The sequence below is a fragment of the Saccopteryx bilineata genome, chromosome 9 (assembly GCF_036850765.1).
Source record: "Saccopteryx bilineata isolate mSacBil1 chromosome 9, mSacBil1_pri_phased_curated, whole genome shotgun sequence".
NCBI classification, from domain to species: domain Eukaryota; kingdom Metazoa; phylum Chordata; class Mammalia; order Chiroptera; family Emballonuridae; genus Saccopteryx; species Saccopteryx bilineata.
Window position 1 is genome coordinate 18,095,485 of NC_089498.1, and position 16,968 is coordinate 18,112,452.

Consider the following 16,968-nt stretch of genomic DNA (forward strand, 5'->3'; position numbering starts at 1 on the left):
TCTACCTAAAAATCAATTTAAAAATTTTCTTAGCTCGCCTGACCAGGCGGTGGCGCAGTGGATAGAGCGTCGGACTGGGATGCAGAAGGACACAGGTTCGAGACCCCGAGGTCACCAGCTTGAGCACGGGCTCATCTGGTTTGAGCAAAAAGCTCACCGGCTGGGACCCAAGGCCGCTGGCTCCAGCAAGGGATCACTCGGTCTGCTGAAGGCCCACGGTCAAGGCACATATGAGAAAGCAATCAATGAACAACTAAGAAGTCGCAGCGCCCAACGAAAAACTAATGATTGATGCTTCTCATTTCTCTCCGTTCCTGTCTTTCCCTATCTCTGCCTCTGTAAAAAAAAAAAAAAAATTCTTAGCTCTGCACCCACTGCAGTCTGCTCCAGGGAATCTGTCTTTGTAAACAAGGGGTTTTGCTGCTAAGCCCTAGAAAACTTAAGCAGTGCCACTGTGAGTCAGCAACATGACCCTTCCTTAAGTAGGAGCATCTGAGTCAGGCAGAATAGATGCATGTACTCTCTAGGTCAATTCCCAACTTAGGAGAGATCTCAACATCCTAGAACACAGAGGGATGACCTGGAGCTGAGCTAATGGCCTTAGGAGGAAGGGGGCAGTCTTTTCTTCAACTACCAGTGAATTGCCTGGTGGGGCTCTGTCTGCAGTCTACCTTCTAGTTCAGGTCAGGCTGAGATTCTTGCTGCAGGGAGGAGGCAATAACCTGGATAGGGATCTAAGGGAGGAGGGCAATGGCTGGGCAGTTAGAGCCTGAGGAGCCACAAGTGCTGGGGAAAGAGTAGTTCAGGTTCCGGCTCCAGAGAAATGACCCTGACCAGACTCCTGCTTACATTACTTACAACTTACAGAAGGCAAGTACCTTTGCTCCTCTTTGCCTCAGTTTTCTGATCTGAATATGGCAATATTAATATTAGTACCTCATAGAGTGCTCTGGATGTTAGATGAAGTAATATGCATAAAAAAGTCTACCCCGGCCTGGCCTGTGGTGGCGCAGTGGATAAAGTGTTAGCCTGGAATGCTGAGGTCACCGGTTCAAAACCCTGGGCTTGCCCGGTCAAGGCACATATGAGAGTTGATGCTTTCTGCTCCTCCCCCTTCTCTGTCCTCTCTCTCCCTCTCTTCCCCTCTCTCCTTTCTAAAATGAATAAATAAAATCTTAAAAAAAAAAAAAAAGTCTACCCCAAGGGCCCCAGCTTGAAAAAAACATGCTCCAACACTAGCCATTGTTATTTTATCTCACAAAAGGAAAGGTATAAAACCAGGACAATACAGGAGAACAGGCCTGGTGACTTATTATAAAAGGGGGGCCAAGAGGAAGATAGAGGCCACCCCAGTATTTATCATTCTGGCAAGGAACCCTGGACAGGGCAGCGAGGGAAAGTTGGAGAAAGGGAGTCTGGTCCAGACTTAATCCTGGCAGGCTGGCAGTAGAAACAGGGCAGCACATGTCCTTTCCCACCACCCCACCTCACCCCGCCCCTTACATGGCTGGTGACTGGCTGGCTGGGCCAGTCAGTGTTTGGCCATACCCACTCCAAGTGTGTGGGGCCTTCCTCCTCATGTTCATCCCTTCCAGCCTCCTTGGGACCATCCCTCATCTCACCTCTCCCAGGACTCCTGTGGAGCCATCTCAATGGTTTTCAGAACAGAACCCTCCTGACCTGCAGCCCAGGGAGGCCCCAAACTGCCACTATCTCCCCAGACCAACAGGCCCCCATTAGGAAGTCCTGAGTCCTGTTTTCCGAGGAAAGACTTTTCTTTGGAGGGCTCCTGGGGTTCAGCAACAAGAGAAGCTGGGAGAGGAGGACAGGCAGTGGCAGGAGCCTGTGTGGCCCACCTGACAGTGACACACAGAGGTCAGAGCTGCTGCGGAGCCACCAGGAAAGAGGAAAATATAAAAAAATCTACAGAAATAAACAAGCCTTTCATTATTAAAGAAACCTAACCTACCAAACAGCCAATAACCACAAGCCATAATGTCAAAGTTTGATTTATTTATTAACACTTATCAGGTGTTCCAGAGCTCTCCCTTGTCTCCTTTCTGCCAAGTCAGGGGCCCTCTGCCCTAGTCAACAGCTCCCTGAGAGCTCACTCAATGAAGAGCCCTCCCCCCTGCTAGGGAAGGCACAGCTTGAAAGCAGGAAGGGCCTGGTCACATGGGAGGGAGAGCAGGTGCAGATCCCTGAGGGATGACTTGCTGTCCTTACCATTCCTGAGATGCCCTAAGCCCAAGAAGGGCATGGAAACAACGCTTCTTGTCATTTCTCCTCAGGCCTGAGGGATCAATCAGCCCAACTGGCTCTTTGCTATGCTTTCTCATTCAGTTAGCGCCACAAATATGCTGAAGAAGCCCCAAGTCAAGCTTCTGCTGGCCCTGCTCACCAGCATTAACTCCAGAGACCTGGCGGCAGCTCTGCCTCGCACACACTGTGCCAGCCCACTCAGCCATGGCAGCAGGAATGGCACTGCCCTGCAAGTCTGAGAAATAAATGAGTGCTAGAGGCGGCATTTTCCTGGGGCCACCTTGGCTTCACCTGGACCCTGCCCAAGGTGACCTGTTAAATGAGACACTGTCTATGCTATAGCCAAGCCCTCTCATCCTACCCCTGCCCCTCCCTGGCTCTGTTGCCCCGCAGCAGGAGCCCACATGCAGGCTCACAGGTTATTCCGCTGGAGTGCCTCACACAGGTTCTGGTTGGCATCGGGTTCCTCTGTCAGCACCTCCACAGTCTCCCATTCCCCGGATCGGCTGGACCTTTTGATGGCGTCCACCACACTCTGCATGTACAACCCGTCCTCAAATGAGGCAGCCATGGAGACAGGGGTGTGGTCCCAGGTGCGGCGGTCCCCCTGCCCCTGGAAGGACTGGCGTAGGGCCTGTACCATGTAGACCATGCCCTTCAGGTAGAGCAGTGGGACATCCTGGGGCCCCTGCTCAGGAAGCCCTGAGCCCACAGCCAACGAGTCCCTCAGTAGCAGCTCCTCTTGTGTGGCCGAGTTCTTCTGTCCATAGAGGTCAGCTCCCCGTGCAACAAGGCGTCCTGCAGAGCCCACCACCATGACCTCATGCACAAAGGCACCTGGCATGTTGAAGTTGAGTGTTACTGTGCTGCATACCCCCCCGCCCATTAGCATCTGGAAGAAACAGAAGTCATCGCTAGTGACATGCCTTATGCCACGAATGGCTGCATTCTGCCTCACAAAGGTCTTGAGGAGCCCGTGGACCTTCTCGGCTCTTTGGCCAGTCAGGTGGGTCAGCAGGTCCACAATGTAGGTGCCCATGGTGTGCAGGCCCCCACCGCCCATGAGCTCGTCGCAGATCCAGCCGTAGTTGGGGCTGAGCAGGCTACCTGAGTAGATACGGGCATCGCAGATCATCACTGCACCCACGTAGTGCTCGGCGATCAGCTGCTTCATGCGCACAAAAGCGGGCAGGAAGCGCAGCACGTTCCCCACCAGGCTCATCAGCTGTGGGTAGTAGCGTGAGGCTGTCACCATCCGGAAGGCATCCACCGAGGTTGCTGCCTTCTCACAAACCACATTCTTCCCAATACCTGATAATAGAACACAACAGGAAATATCAAAGTTCCAAGGGGTTCACAGTGGCAAAAAAAAAAAACCCTGTATTTTTCAAAGGCAGAAGAACTCAGGAAAGCCTCCTCTGAGACTAGATGGTGGCCTGGGACAAGAAGAAAGGTGACTCAGATTGAATGAAAATGTCCCCAGTGATTGGGACTGCGGAAATTTATGGGCTAGAGCAGGGGTCCCCAAACTTTTTACACAGGGGGCCAGTTCACTGTCCCTCAGACCGTTGGAGGGCCAGACTATAAAAAAAACTATGAACAAATCCCTATGCACACTGCACATATCTTATTTTAAAGTAAAAAAACAAAACGGGAACAAATACAATATTTAAAATCAAGAACAAGTAAATTTAAATCAACAAACTGACCAGTATTTCAATGGGAACTATGTGTCTGCTTTTGGCTAATGAGATGGTCAATGTCCAGTTCCATATTTGTCACTGCTAGTCGTAACAAGTGATATAACGCACTTCCAGAGCCGTGACGCATGCATACCGTGTCACCACCACATACAGTACTCCAGGAGCACAGGATGCGGATGCTCCTCTCACTGACCACCAAAGAAAGAGGTGCCCCTTCCAGAAGTGCGGTGGGGGCCGAATTAACGGCCTCAGGGGGCTGCATGCGGCCAGCGGGCTGTAGTTTGGGGACCCCTGGGCTAGAGAAAGAAGTTCTTAAGGGAAAATAAAAGAAGTAAAGGCAGAAGGCATAAGCCAGGAGTGGGCAGTAGAGGTGGTGCGGTGGTAATTTTACATCTCAGCCTGGCTAGGCTGTGGTGCCCATCACCAGTCAGGCCATAGGTTGATCCTTGTATGTGCCCTAGAGATTGAACCCACAACCCCATTGTATTGAGACAACACTCTAACCAACCAAGCTACCTGGCAAGGGCAAAATGGAGCTTTTTTTTTTAAAGATTTTATTTATTGATTTTAGAGAGGACAGAGAGAGAGAAGGGCAATGGGAGGAGCGGGAAGCATCAACTCACAGTGGTTGCTTCTCACATGTGCCTTGACTGGGCAAGCCTGTGGTTTCAAACTGGCGACCTCACCATTCCGGGAGGTCGATACTTTATCCACAGTGCCACCACGGGTCAGGTGTAGTTTGATTTTGAAAAACTAAGTTTTAAGTCAACATGAACATAGATGAGTTTTCTTATTATATATGTTATTTATCAGTCCTCTCATAGAGTTACACCTGCCCAGACCTTTAGGAGCTCACATCCTAACAAAACCCACACAGGAGATAATTTGGTACATCTAAATCCTTCTAAGCTCTCCTCACTCCTACCCCCTCCCCTGCTACCCAGACCCTCAAGAACTCTACAGACCATTGCCATTTGCATATATGGGATTCTCAGGCATGGATTCCTAGTGTTGTAAACACTGTGCTGTAGCAAGTAGAACACGTGGAGATAAGTAGCCTATGACATAATTCAATCTCTTCCCTTGACAAAATTCTTAAACCTCATGATCTTCTCTAAATAACAAAAGCTTGGCCCTGGCCAGTTGGCTCAGTGGTAGAGCGTCGGCCTGGCGTGCAGGAGTCCTGGGTTCAATTTCCAGCCAGGGCACACAGGAGAAGCGCCCATCTGCTTCTCCACCCCTCCCTCTCTCCTTCCTCTCTGTCTCTCTCTTCCCCTCCCATGGCCAAGGCTCCATTGGAGCAAAGTTGGCCCAGGTGCTGAGGATGGCTCTGTGGCCTCTGCCGCAGGCGCTAGAATGGCTCTGGTCACAACAGAGTGACGCCCCAGATGGCCAGAGCATCGCCCCCTGGTTGGCATGCCGGGTGGATCCCGGTCAGGCACATGCGGGAGTCTGTCTGTCTGCCTCCCCGTTTCCAACTTAAGAAAAATACAAAAAAAAAACCCCAAAAAACCACTAAAGCTTTACAATAGGTGCTGGAAGGATAAGAGACTGGTTAGCTAAGTATCACATGCCCAGGGCAGGGGGCAAAGGCAAGGGGAGAGGTCCTTGCCCTGGGGCCTGGTGGGAGGGGTCCCCACAGGGAGCGCTGCCTGACTGCTATCACTGTCTGCTCTTTAAGGGTCTCCAATGCTTCCTCACATTTGTGGGATTTTAGAATTAGGGACAGGAGAATCACAACACTGGGTGAGAATTTGGCCACTTGGCTGCAGAACACATATGGCTAACAAGGAAAGTAATGAGGAAATTAGGTCCTCAGACCCCCCCCTCCGTGAGAGCTGCAGCTCTGGCCAAACCAGAGGCTTCCTGCTGTAACTATCCACTCCAGCAGCTGGGTAAACACTAGCGTGGGGAGGAGAGGAGGTGGGCTAAGAGGAAGAGGACTTTTGTGGCTGCTGAGTTTAGTGGTGCTAAAACAAGGATAGGGAATCTGTTTCATGCCAGGAGGGGTCAGGGAAGAGGTAGAGAATTCCCTTCATTTAAAAATAACTTTTTAAAAAAAATCTTTTGTGTTTTCGTTTTCTTTTTTTGAGACTTCCCTTCTGGAGTCTGAACAATAGAGAGCTTTGAACTCAGAACCCAGCAATATTATCACTGTGGGAGCCAAAGCCACTTTGAGTTAAACAGGATTCTGCATGCCAAACCCATGGGGTCTTTCTTTACCTTTAGAAAGACTTGGGTTGCCTTGAAAGACTTTTTATTTAACTTTATCTAGCTTTCCTGCTAGGAAGTCAAAAGAGAGATTAGTGAAGCTAAAAACTACACTTTTGTCTCCAGGAAATAGGAAAGCATGGATGCTGAGTGCTATGAGCTAGATATTCTGTGGGTGAACAAGTTTCAAGCTGCAAGCCTCTCTCCAGCTCATACTCCCCAGACTATTTAGGAGTGAAGTGCCCTTGAGCACCAGAGGCCCAGAGAAGCTGCCCCAGACTATCATTTTGTTCCCTAGTAACATAACACAGGTTCACAGCCTTGGGACCACAACACCTCTGTTTCCCTATCTAGAGGCATGGGACTAGATAAATTCTTTCAGCCCTGGCTGGATAGCTTGGTTGGTTGAGCATCATCCCAAAGCTCAGAGATTGCCGGTTTGATCCCTGGTCATGGCATATACAGGAGCAGATCATTGTTGCAGCCTCTCTCTCCCTTTCTTTCTCACTCTTTAAAATCAATACAATAGCCCTGGCCAGTTGGCTCAGTGGTAGAGAATCGGCCTGGCGTGCAAGAGTCCTGGGTTCGATTCCCGGCCAGGGCACACAGGAGAAGCACCCATCTGCTTCTCCACCCCCCCCCTCCTTCCTCTCTGTCTCTCTCTTCCCCTCCTGCAGCCAAGGCTCCATTGGAGCAAAGTTTGCCCGGGGTGCTGAGGATGGCTCTGTGGCCTCTGTCTCAGGCACTAGAATGGCTCAGATTGCAGCAGAGCATCGCCCCCTGGTGGGCATGCTGGGTGGATCCCGGTCGGGTACATGGGGGAGTCTGTTTGCCTCCCCGTTTCCAACTTCAGAAAAAAAAAATCAATACAATAAACATTAAAAAGGGAAAAAAAAGTTAGATAAATGATTTCAAACATCAGGGCAGAGAATCAGCCAGAAAAAGGAATACTTTTGTGTTTTACAAAATCCAGGCACTCTATATACTTTTTTTTTTTTGGTATTTTTCCGAAGTGAGAAGCGGGGAGGCAGACAGACTCATGTGTGTGTCCAACCGGGATCCACCGGCATGCCCACCAGGGGCAATGCTACATTGTGGCACGAGCCATTCTAGGGCCTGAGGCGGAGGACATGGAGCCATCCTCAGCACCCGGGCCAAATTTGCTCCAATGGAGCCTTGGCTGCGGAAGGAGAAGAAAGAAAGGAGAGGGGTAAGGGTGGAGAAGCAGATGGGCATTTCTCCTATGTGGCCTCACCAGGAATCAAACCCAGGACTTCCACACGTTGGACCGACGCTCTACCACTGAGCCAACCAGCCAGGGCCACTATATACATATTTTAAAATAAAAAAGGTTCTGGTACAGGAAAAATAAGTTTGAAAGCACCAGACTGATCCCTGGCCAGATAGCTCAGTTGGTTCGAGTGTCATCCAGAAGCACAGAGGTTGCCAGTTCGATCCCCGGTCAGGGCACATACAGGAAAAGATGGATGTTCCCGTCTCTCTCTCCCTCTCTCACTAAAATAAAAAAAGAAAGAAAAAGAAAGCACCAGTGTGAGTCACTCTTGCTCTTGGCCCCCTCTCCTCCCTTTCCTGAGAAGCAGGACCATGTTGACTCTCTGGGATCACACCAGCAGACTGGACTCACATGGGTAGAACTTGTGAATGTCTTCATTTATTCAGTGTGCCAGTCCTTTTGTCAAATGCTAGGGATACAGCATTAAGCATGGTCTCTACCTTTAGACAACTTATATTTAGTGGGAGATATAACCACTGATCTGATTATCATATAAATACATGTAACACAACACCTGTGATTAATTCTATGACTATAACAGAAATGGTAATATGACAGCATATAGCAGGGACCTGACCTGGACTGAGGGTCAAGAACTGGTGTTCTTGGGATTAAATTATCTAGGTCAGGCTGTTTGAGGAATGATCTCTTTTTATCTGAAGAGCCCATGGGGAAAGAGCTGGCAAACTCGGGTTTTTTTTTTTGTTTGTTTTGTTTTTTCATTTTTTTCTGAAGCTGGAAACAGGGAGAGACAGTCAGACAGACTCCCGCATGCGCCCGACCGGGATCCACCCGGCACGTCCACCATGGGGTGACGCTCTGCCCACCAGGGGGCGATGCTCTGCCCATCCTGGGCGTCGCCATGTTGCGACCAGAGCCACTCTAGCGCCTGAGGCAGAGGCCACAGAGCCATCCCCAGCACCCGGGCCATCTTTGCTCCAATGGAGCCTTGGCTGCAGGAGGGGAAGAGAGAGACAGAGAGGAAAGTGCGGTGGAGGGGTGGAGAAGCAAATGGGCGCTTCTCCTGTGTGCCCTGGCCGGGAATCGAACCCAAGTCCTCCGCACGCTAGGCCGACGCTCTACCGCTGAGCCAACCGGCCAGGGCACTCGGTGTTTTTATTTTTTTTTTATTTTTTTTTTTATTCATTTTTAGAGAGGAGAGAGAGACAGAGAGGGAGAGAGAGGAGAGAGAGACAGAGAGAGAGAGAGAGAAGGGGGGAGGAGCTGGAAGCATCAACTCCCATATGTGCCTTGACCAGGCAAGCCCAGGGTTTTGAACCGGCGACCTCAGCATTTCCAGGTCGACGCTTTATCCACTGCGCCACCACAGGTTAGGCCCACTCGGTGTTTTTCTAATGAAGCATGTAAGTGCCAAGAACTGGGCACAGAAACTCACCTTTTAGTGACAGATTTAAGAAAACATTCAACTGTGGCAAAAATGTTAGAGCACTTTGCACATTAAAACACATTTTTCTGAACCATTTCTGAGCTGAGAAAGAAAACATATCAGGATTCTTCCCACTCCTTTAAGGAATTCATGGGAATGAGTTAAGGGTGAAATTTGAGGTGGAAGAAATGAAAAAAAGAGAAAAGAAAAAAGGCCAAACAAAAACAGAAAATAAGATGCCACAGGCCTGACCAGGCGGTGGCGCAGTGGATAGAGCATCGGACTGGGATGTGGAGTACCCAGGTTCAAGACTCTGAGGTCGCTAGCTTGAGCACAGGCTCATATGGTTTGAGCAAGGTTCACCAGCTTGAGCCCAAGGTCGCTGGCTCGAGCAAATGGCCACTTGGTCTGCTGTAGCCCCCCCCCCCCCCCCCCCCCCCGTCAAGGCACATATGAAAGAGCAATCAACGAGCAACCAAAGTGCCGCAACGAAGACTTGATGCTTCTCATCTCTCCCTTCTTGTCTGTCCTTCTCTCTGACTGTGTCACAAAATAAAAAAATAAAAAATGTCACAGAAAGAGTTGTATTATGAAAAGCACACCTGTGGAGGATAAGTCCACAAACTGATTTTAGGAAAAACTAATAAAAATGAGGGCAAGAAACAACCTTCGTGGCCTCAGAAGTCTGGTAAAAAATACAATGATCAAACAAGCCGAGGAAAATGCAATTTTGCCCATAGCATTAAAACTCAGTGAGAAGTAAACTTAACCTTCCTGGGCCTTGGTTTCTGTAACAGAAAATAAAGATACTGGATTAGATCAGTGACTCGTCCTCCTTAGTGTGCATCCAAATCACCTGGGAGGATGGTTCAAACACAAATCGTTAAGTCTCACCCCAGATGTAGGTTTGGGATGGGGCCTGAGAATCTGCATTTATAATAAGTTCCCAGGTCATACTGATGCTGTTGGTTCAGGGACCACACTTTGAGAACCACTGGACTAGACACTTTTTTTTCTTTGTATTTTTCTGAAGCTGGAAACGGGGAGGCAGTCAGACAGACTCCCGCATGCGCCAGACTGGGATCCACCCGGCATGCCCACCAGGGGGCGATGTTCTGCCCATCTGGGGCATTGCTCTGTTGAGACCAGAGCCATTCTAGTGCCTGAGGCAGAGGCCATAGAGCCATCCTCAGTGCCCAGGCCAACTTTGCTCCAATGGAGCCTTGGCTGCAGGAGGGGAAGAGAGAGACAGAGAGGAAGGAGAAGGGGAGGGGTGGAGAAGCAGATGGGCGCTTCTCCTGTGTGCCCTGGCCAGGAATCGAAACCAGAACTCCTGCACACCAGGCTGACGCTCTACTACTGAGCCAACCGGCCAGGGCCTGGACTAGACACTCTTAAGGGCCCCTACCAGCCTGTGAATTCCACAAGAAAGTACAGTACTATAACTGTTACAAGAAATCTGTATCAGTGTTGTATGCCTCACATTATTGCTTCTAAGTTTCCATGATTTACCTTTTATAATATTTATTTAGCATAGCATAATGCTAGAAGATCCATAACTATAGACTTTACATGACTGTGATAAACTTTTCATGGGTTCAAGATCTGGAAAAGCTAATCTGCCTGACCAGGCGGTGGTGCAGTGGATAGAGCGTCGGACTGGGATGCCAAGGACCCAGGTTCAAAATCCTGAAGTCACCAGCTTGAACGCGGGCTTATCTGGTTTGAGCAAAACCAGCTTGGACACAAGGTCGCTGGCTCAAGCAAGGGGTTACTAGGTCTGCTGAAGGCCCACGGTCAAGGCACATATGAGAAAGCAATCAATGAACAACTAAGGTGTTGCAATGTGCAACGAAAAACTAATGATTGATGCTTCTCATCTCACTGTTCCTGTCTGTTTGTCCCTGTCTATCCCTCTGTCTCTGTAAAAAAAAAAAAAAAAAAAAGAAAAGCTAATCTAAAATCAGAGTACTTCTGCCTAACATGTGGTGGCCCAGTGGATAAAGCACTGACTTGGGATGCTGGGGTCCCAGGTTCAAAGCCCCAAGGTTGCCAGCTTAAATGTGGGCTCATCCAGCTTGAGCGCAGGCCTGCCAGCTTGAGCACGGGATCATCAAGATGATCCCAAGGTCACTAGCTTTAGCCCCCCCCCCCCCCCCCGTCAAGGCACATGTGAGAAGCAATCAACGAACTAAAGTGATGCAACTTTAAGTTGATGCTTCTCTCTCTGTTCTTGTCTCTCTCTCAAAAAATGTAATTAGCATACTTCAACAGCTGTAGAGCTAAATGATTATGGACTTTAAAAAACTGATTGCCCTGGCCAGTTGGCTCAGTGGTAGAGCGTCGGCCTGGCATGCAGAAGTCCTGGGTTCCATTCCCGGCCAGGGCACACAGGAGAAGCGCCCAACTGCTTCTCCACCCCTCCCCCTCTCCTTCCTCTCTCTCTCTCTCTCTTCCCCTCCTGCAGCCAAGGCTCCATTGGAGCAAAGATGGCCCGGGCGCTGGGGATGGCTCTGTGGCCTCTGCCTCAGGCACTAGAGTGGCTCTGGTCGCCACATAGCGATGCCCCAGATGGGCAGAACATCGCCCCCCCCCCCCCGTGGGCGTGCCGGGTGGATCCCCGTCGGGCACATGCGGGAGTCTGTCTGACTGTCTCTCCCGGTTTCCAGCTTCAGAAAAAACAAACAAACAAACAAAAAAAACCCAAAAAACTGATTGATTGATTTCTGTCCCCTCTGAAATAGAAGAGGGGGCACTTGGAGAGATTCCGTTGGAGAAGAATTTTTGCTCGTTTGTTTTACTTAGTGTGTTCTGCACCACTTTCTTGGTAGAAAACCACAACTCTGCGTCTCTGCAGAGGTCTTTTTGACAAGATTCTTGGTGCTGGCAGCAGAACTCAGTCCTGTGGGTGATTAAGTTAGGGGTGGAGTAGTAAAGGGAATGTGGAGATGAAAAGGCTCTCAGTGTAAGCATGGCAGGGGTGGTGATGAATTTATATTCTCTGCCTCCTGGAAAACCTATGAAGCAATGTAGTTGAACACAGAAGGCTTAGCTGTATTTCTTCTAATTATAATAAAGAAATATGATTTAAATGAAAAAAAATTGATTGATTGATGAGAGATAGAGGAAGGGAGACAGATAGAAACATTGGTCTGTTCCTGTGCCTTAACCAGGTTCAAATCCATGATCTCTGCATATCGGAACAATACTCTAACCAACTGAGCTGTCCAGCCAGGGCTGAATTTTTTTTTTTCAGTTCTAAAAAAATTGAGGATCTAATGCTTAGATATGGCCCCCATATCAGAAAATAGCCTGACCAGGTGGTGGCACAGTGGATAGAGCATCGACCTGGGACACTGAGGACCTGGGTTCAAAACCCTGAGGTTGCTGGCTTGAGCATAGGGTCATAGACATGACCCCATGAATGTTGGCTTGAAGCCCAAGATTGCTGGCTTGAGCAAGGGGTCACTGGCTCAGCTGGAGCCCCCCAGTCAAGGCACATAAGAGAAAGCAATCAATGAACAACTAATGTAATGCAAATATGAGTTGATACTTCTCATCTCTCTACAAAGAGATTCATACATGGGACTATACAGTTACATGGGATGGCAGTGAAGGTCTTTTGGGATACTGACTGAGGACTTTCACAAACATTGTACAGGAAAGCCTGGTCTTCCCTTATAAATGTGATGCCAGTGTCTTTCTTCATCAGCACTTGGAGGCAGTCATATATCAAGCTGGTAAGGCTAAATGATCACCCCTATTTCACAGGGGTCCAAAGAGGTTGACAGGGACAGAAAGAGGACCAAAAGTGGGGGTCTTAAGTCAAGGTCAGTTTGGATACTCACAACCAGTTCTTTGGGAAAATTATATAGCGTTCTTCTGGACTCTTCCATATGTGCTAAAGCCAAGTCAGATTTAGGAGGTGATGCACTGCCCATCTGGGGCTGCTCCATTGTCCAGCAACTGAGCTCTTTGTAGCGCCTGAGACAGAGGCCATGGAGCCATCCTCAGTGCCCGGGGCCAACTCACTCCAATTGAGCCATGGTTGCAGGAAGGGGGGGGAGGGAGAGGGAGAAGGAGAGGGAGAGAAGTGAGAGGGGCGGAGAAGGAGATGGGCATTTCTGTGTGCCCTGACCAGGAATTGAACCCAGGACATCCACATACTGGGCCAACATTCTACCACTGAGCCAACTGGCCAGGACCCAGAACTCTCACTAAAAAAGGGAAAGCACTCAGGGAGTGACTGTCATGGTCACAACAGTCTCAGTGACTCCTTTGGGACCTGAAAGGGCAGTGCCTAAGGACAGGTCTAGCTGACATGAGCTCTCCCAGGACCACCAACTCCTGGGATTATGTACCACCAAGGACATTCATTCACACCCTCTTCCTCCTGACAACAGAGATGTGCAGAGAAGGCTGATGGCCCTGATTCACCAAGGGCTGGGACACAAGATCCCAGAAATTTTTTATCATCCCTGTACTTCCTGTTTATATTAAATGGCCCAAAGTCTAGCATTTTTCATACCAGGAACCTGAAAACATCAGGCTTGTGGCCAAAGAATCTGGGGTTTCCCCTTTCTTTCCAGACAGCTAGGAAATGGTTTCTATGGGGACTCTGAAATTAAAAAAGGCTGAAAGCTTCTAGAACTCTGCCTCTGGACATATCTAGCCTCACCAACCTGCGTTCATACCACAAGGGACGGCAAAAAGTCAAGTGACCACAGTAGCCTGATTCCCCGTGAAGCAGCCTTCTGTTAAAGTGTTGGCTTAGGGCTACTTCTAAACTCAATCTGCCCTCCTAAGAATCTAGAGCCAATGAACAGCTCCAATGTCACACATCCTCAGAGAGAGCTCTGGAAAAGAAAGCTAGAAAGATAGCTAGCCACGTATAATTTTTGGTCAAAACTTACATGCCCTGAATCAACAACCAGACAGACTGATATTCTCGCTCACTTCAATGAACATTTAACCTTCCCCAACCATTGTGCCAAAAGTGACAGGCACCCTCTTATCCTTTGAACAAGGAAGAAACAAAGAACAGAGCCTTGGACACTCCACCACAGTAGTGGCCAGAAGGTGTGGTGGTCAGCCTGGGGCTCAGGGACCTCTGAATGCATTTGAGAGACACTGGTTTCCATTTCTATTAACTTAAAATAATTATTCTGGCAATTAATCATATGCTACCTGAATTGTTACTTAAGTCTTTTCTCATGTATCTAGTAATGTGATGGTAAGGAAAGCTCTCTCTGATCCAACACTGGTTTGAACGTCCAGAATGACTTCAGGACAGTGACGGCACAAAGGTGGCATTAAGAAAAATTGCTGGATGAATACTTACTAACATTTTCCTATTAAATTAGATTCTGGTTTATATAAGACAAAGAGCAGAATTTTTCTACAGTTGACAGGAAAGAGCAGCTTAACAGGAACTGTAGGAAAATGGCTTACACCCAGCCAAGGGCAGGAGGTTGCTGAGCCTACTGCTTCCCAAGGGAACAGAGATATGAGCAGGTTGTCCCACAGATCCTGTCAAGGGACTTCAGCGCTGTCAGAGGGCCTTCCTGCCCTCTGGCACACAAGATCACAAAGTTAGGCAGGAAGGGTGTGTGCTCAAAGTAGTCATGGACTGACAAAACATGGGAAATGGCAATCTTGCTACATACCCTCCTCTCCTTTCTGTGGAGATGCCTGTCAAAGAATTGAAAGAACAGCCTGGCCAGGCGGTGGCGCACTGGACAGAGCGTCGGACTGGGATGCGGAGGACCCAGTTTCGAGACCCCGAGGTCACCAGCTTGAACACGGGCTCATCTGGCTTGAGCAAAAAGCTCAAGCTTGGACCCAAGGTCGCTGGCTTGAGCAAGGGGTTACTTGGTCTGCTGAAGGCCCGCGGTCAAGGCACATTATGAGAAAGCAATCAATGAACAACTAAGGTGTCACAACGAAAAACTGTTGATTGATGCTTCTCATCTCTCTCTGTTCCTGTCTGTCCCTATCTATCCCTCTCTCTGACTCTCTCTCTGTCCCTGTAAAAAAAATAAAAAATAAAAAGAATTTAAAGAACAAATGTATCTATCACAATCAACTTCCCAGTGCCCAGGTCTTTGTGTTTTTTGTTTGTTTAACAGAGACAGAGTCAGAGAGAGAAACAGACAGGAATGAAGAGAGATGAGAAGCATCAATTCTTTGTTGCAGCACCTTAGATATTCACCGATTGCTTTTTCATATGTGCCTTGATCCGGGGGCTACATACAGCAGAGCAAGTGACCCCTTGCTAAGCCAGTGACCTTTGGGCTCAAGCTTGCAACCAGAGTCAAGTCTATGATCCCAAACTCAAGCCAGTGACCCCGTGCTCAAGCAGGCGACCTCAGGGTTTCGAACCTGGGTCCTCCACATCCCAGTCCAATGCTCTATTCACTGAGTCACTGCCTGGTCAGGCCCGATGCCCAGGTCTTTGAACTCTGACTTCATAAAGGCAAACTTTTTACATTGCTTGAAATGTAATAATCCCTAGTCCCTGTGACATGCTAACTCTTATATCATTTACTTAATTTTTGCTCAGAGATTTACCTTTGGGAGGTGAGGCAGGCTGTCTCCCCAGACACTATAACATTTTCTCCCCTAGCCATAAGGCTCCCCAGGGTGCCCTCCCCAAGCACTGCCCAATGGGTGAGTTCTGTCCTGAGCACCAGCATCCACAGACTCAAGCCCAAGAAGAATAACACAGAGAGAGCCACACTCTGCCCTTGCTATGGCCTGACCATCCGTACCTAGAGCCTTCACAGATATTTGCCGGGTGAGTGGAGGTGGGATATTGATGCACACCAGATCCACGTCTTGATGCAGCAAGACGTCATCGGTTCGGCTGGTGTAGAAGGTGATGTTCATCTCCTCAGCAAGCTGTTTCGCCTCCTCCTCCGTCTTCCCCCACAGGGCCTCCACGGTGAACCCTTCTGCTCTCAGCAGTGGAACCAGAACCCGGGCAGAGCTGCCAGTCCCAAACACGCCCACTCCTGGGAGCATCTTCATGCCAGCTTCTCTGTTCACCAACTCATCTCCTTACAAGAGCCTCCAACATGTATACGACCATCCCACAGTTCTGGTCAAACATGGCTCCTGGAACAGCAAGCAGGACACTGGCTATTAGTGGAGGGTACACCCAATTGAGGCTTTCAAGCTTATTGGGACACTGCCTAAAAGCACTTAATGAAACACTGCTCCGAAATGAAAAGCTGCAGAAGTTTCTCCCAGGGAGACATAAGGATATTAGCAATATCCATCTCGGAATAGTAAAAAATGAAAAAAAAAAACAACAAAAAAAAAAACACGCATAAAGCTGGGTTCAAATCCTTGTTCTGTTACTTAGTTTTCTATATGACTCTGGTCAACATATTCTGCCTTCAGGGTTTTAATGGCAAAAGTTCATGATTCTACATTACAGAAAGGAAAAAAAGGAGACTGGGAAACTAAAACCAGTAAAAGATAAAAGAGAACTACCTAGGTGCTATACAGATTATAACTTAGAAGTTTATGGTAACACCTGATGAGGTGGTGCACAGTGGATAGATCAGGGGTAGTCAACCTTTTTATACCTACTGCCCACTTTTGTATCTCTCTTAGTAGTAAAATTTTCTAACTGCTTACCAGTTCCACAGTAATGGTGATTTATAAAGTAGGGAAGTAACTTTACTTTATAAAATTTATAAAGCAGAGTTACAGCAAGTTAAAGCATATAATAATAATTACTTAACAAGTACTTTATGTTGGATTTTCGCTAAGTCTGGCAGAATAAATCTCTATAAAACAACTTACTATAGTTAAATCTATCTTTTTATTTATACTTTGGTTGCTCCGCTACCGCCCACCATGAAAGCTGGAACGCCTACTAGTAGGTGGTAGGGACCAGGTTGACTACCACTGGGATAGAGCATTGGCCTGTGACGCTGAGGACCCAGGTTCGAAATCTCAAGGTTGCCAGCTTGAGTGCAGGCTCACCAGTTTGAGCATGGAATCACAGACATGACCCCATGGTTGCTGGCTTGAGCAAGGGGTCATTGGCTCAGCTGGAGCCACCCCGGTCAAGGCATGTATGAGAAGCAATCAATGAACAA

General features: G+C 48.5%; 1 protein-coding gene across 2 annotated transcripts in view; it reads right to left on the minus strand.

Moving 5' to 3' along the window:
• Positions 1-1,993: 1,993 nt before the first annotated feature.
• Positions 1,994-16,968, minus strand: part of GFOD2 (Gfo/Idh/MocA-like oxidoreductase domain containing 2) — a 54,124-nt gene continuing 39,149 nt past the window's right edge. The window contains exons 2-3 of one of the 2 annotated variants that reach the window (XM_066242993.1): positions 15,628-15,973; positions 1,994-3,573 (exon numbers count right to left, since the gene is read on the minus strand). In XM_066242993.1, the coding sequence (XP_066099090.1) occupies positions 2,675-3,573; positions 15,628-15,886 (1,158 nt within the window). In that variant the 5' untranslated portion in view covers positions 15,887-15,973 and the 3' untranslated portion in view covers positions 1,994-2,674. The remainder of the gene's footprint in view (positions 3,574-15,627; positions 15,974-16,968) is intronic. The other variant, XM_066242994.1, reaches the window with a different exon arrangement.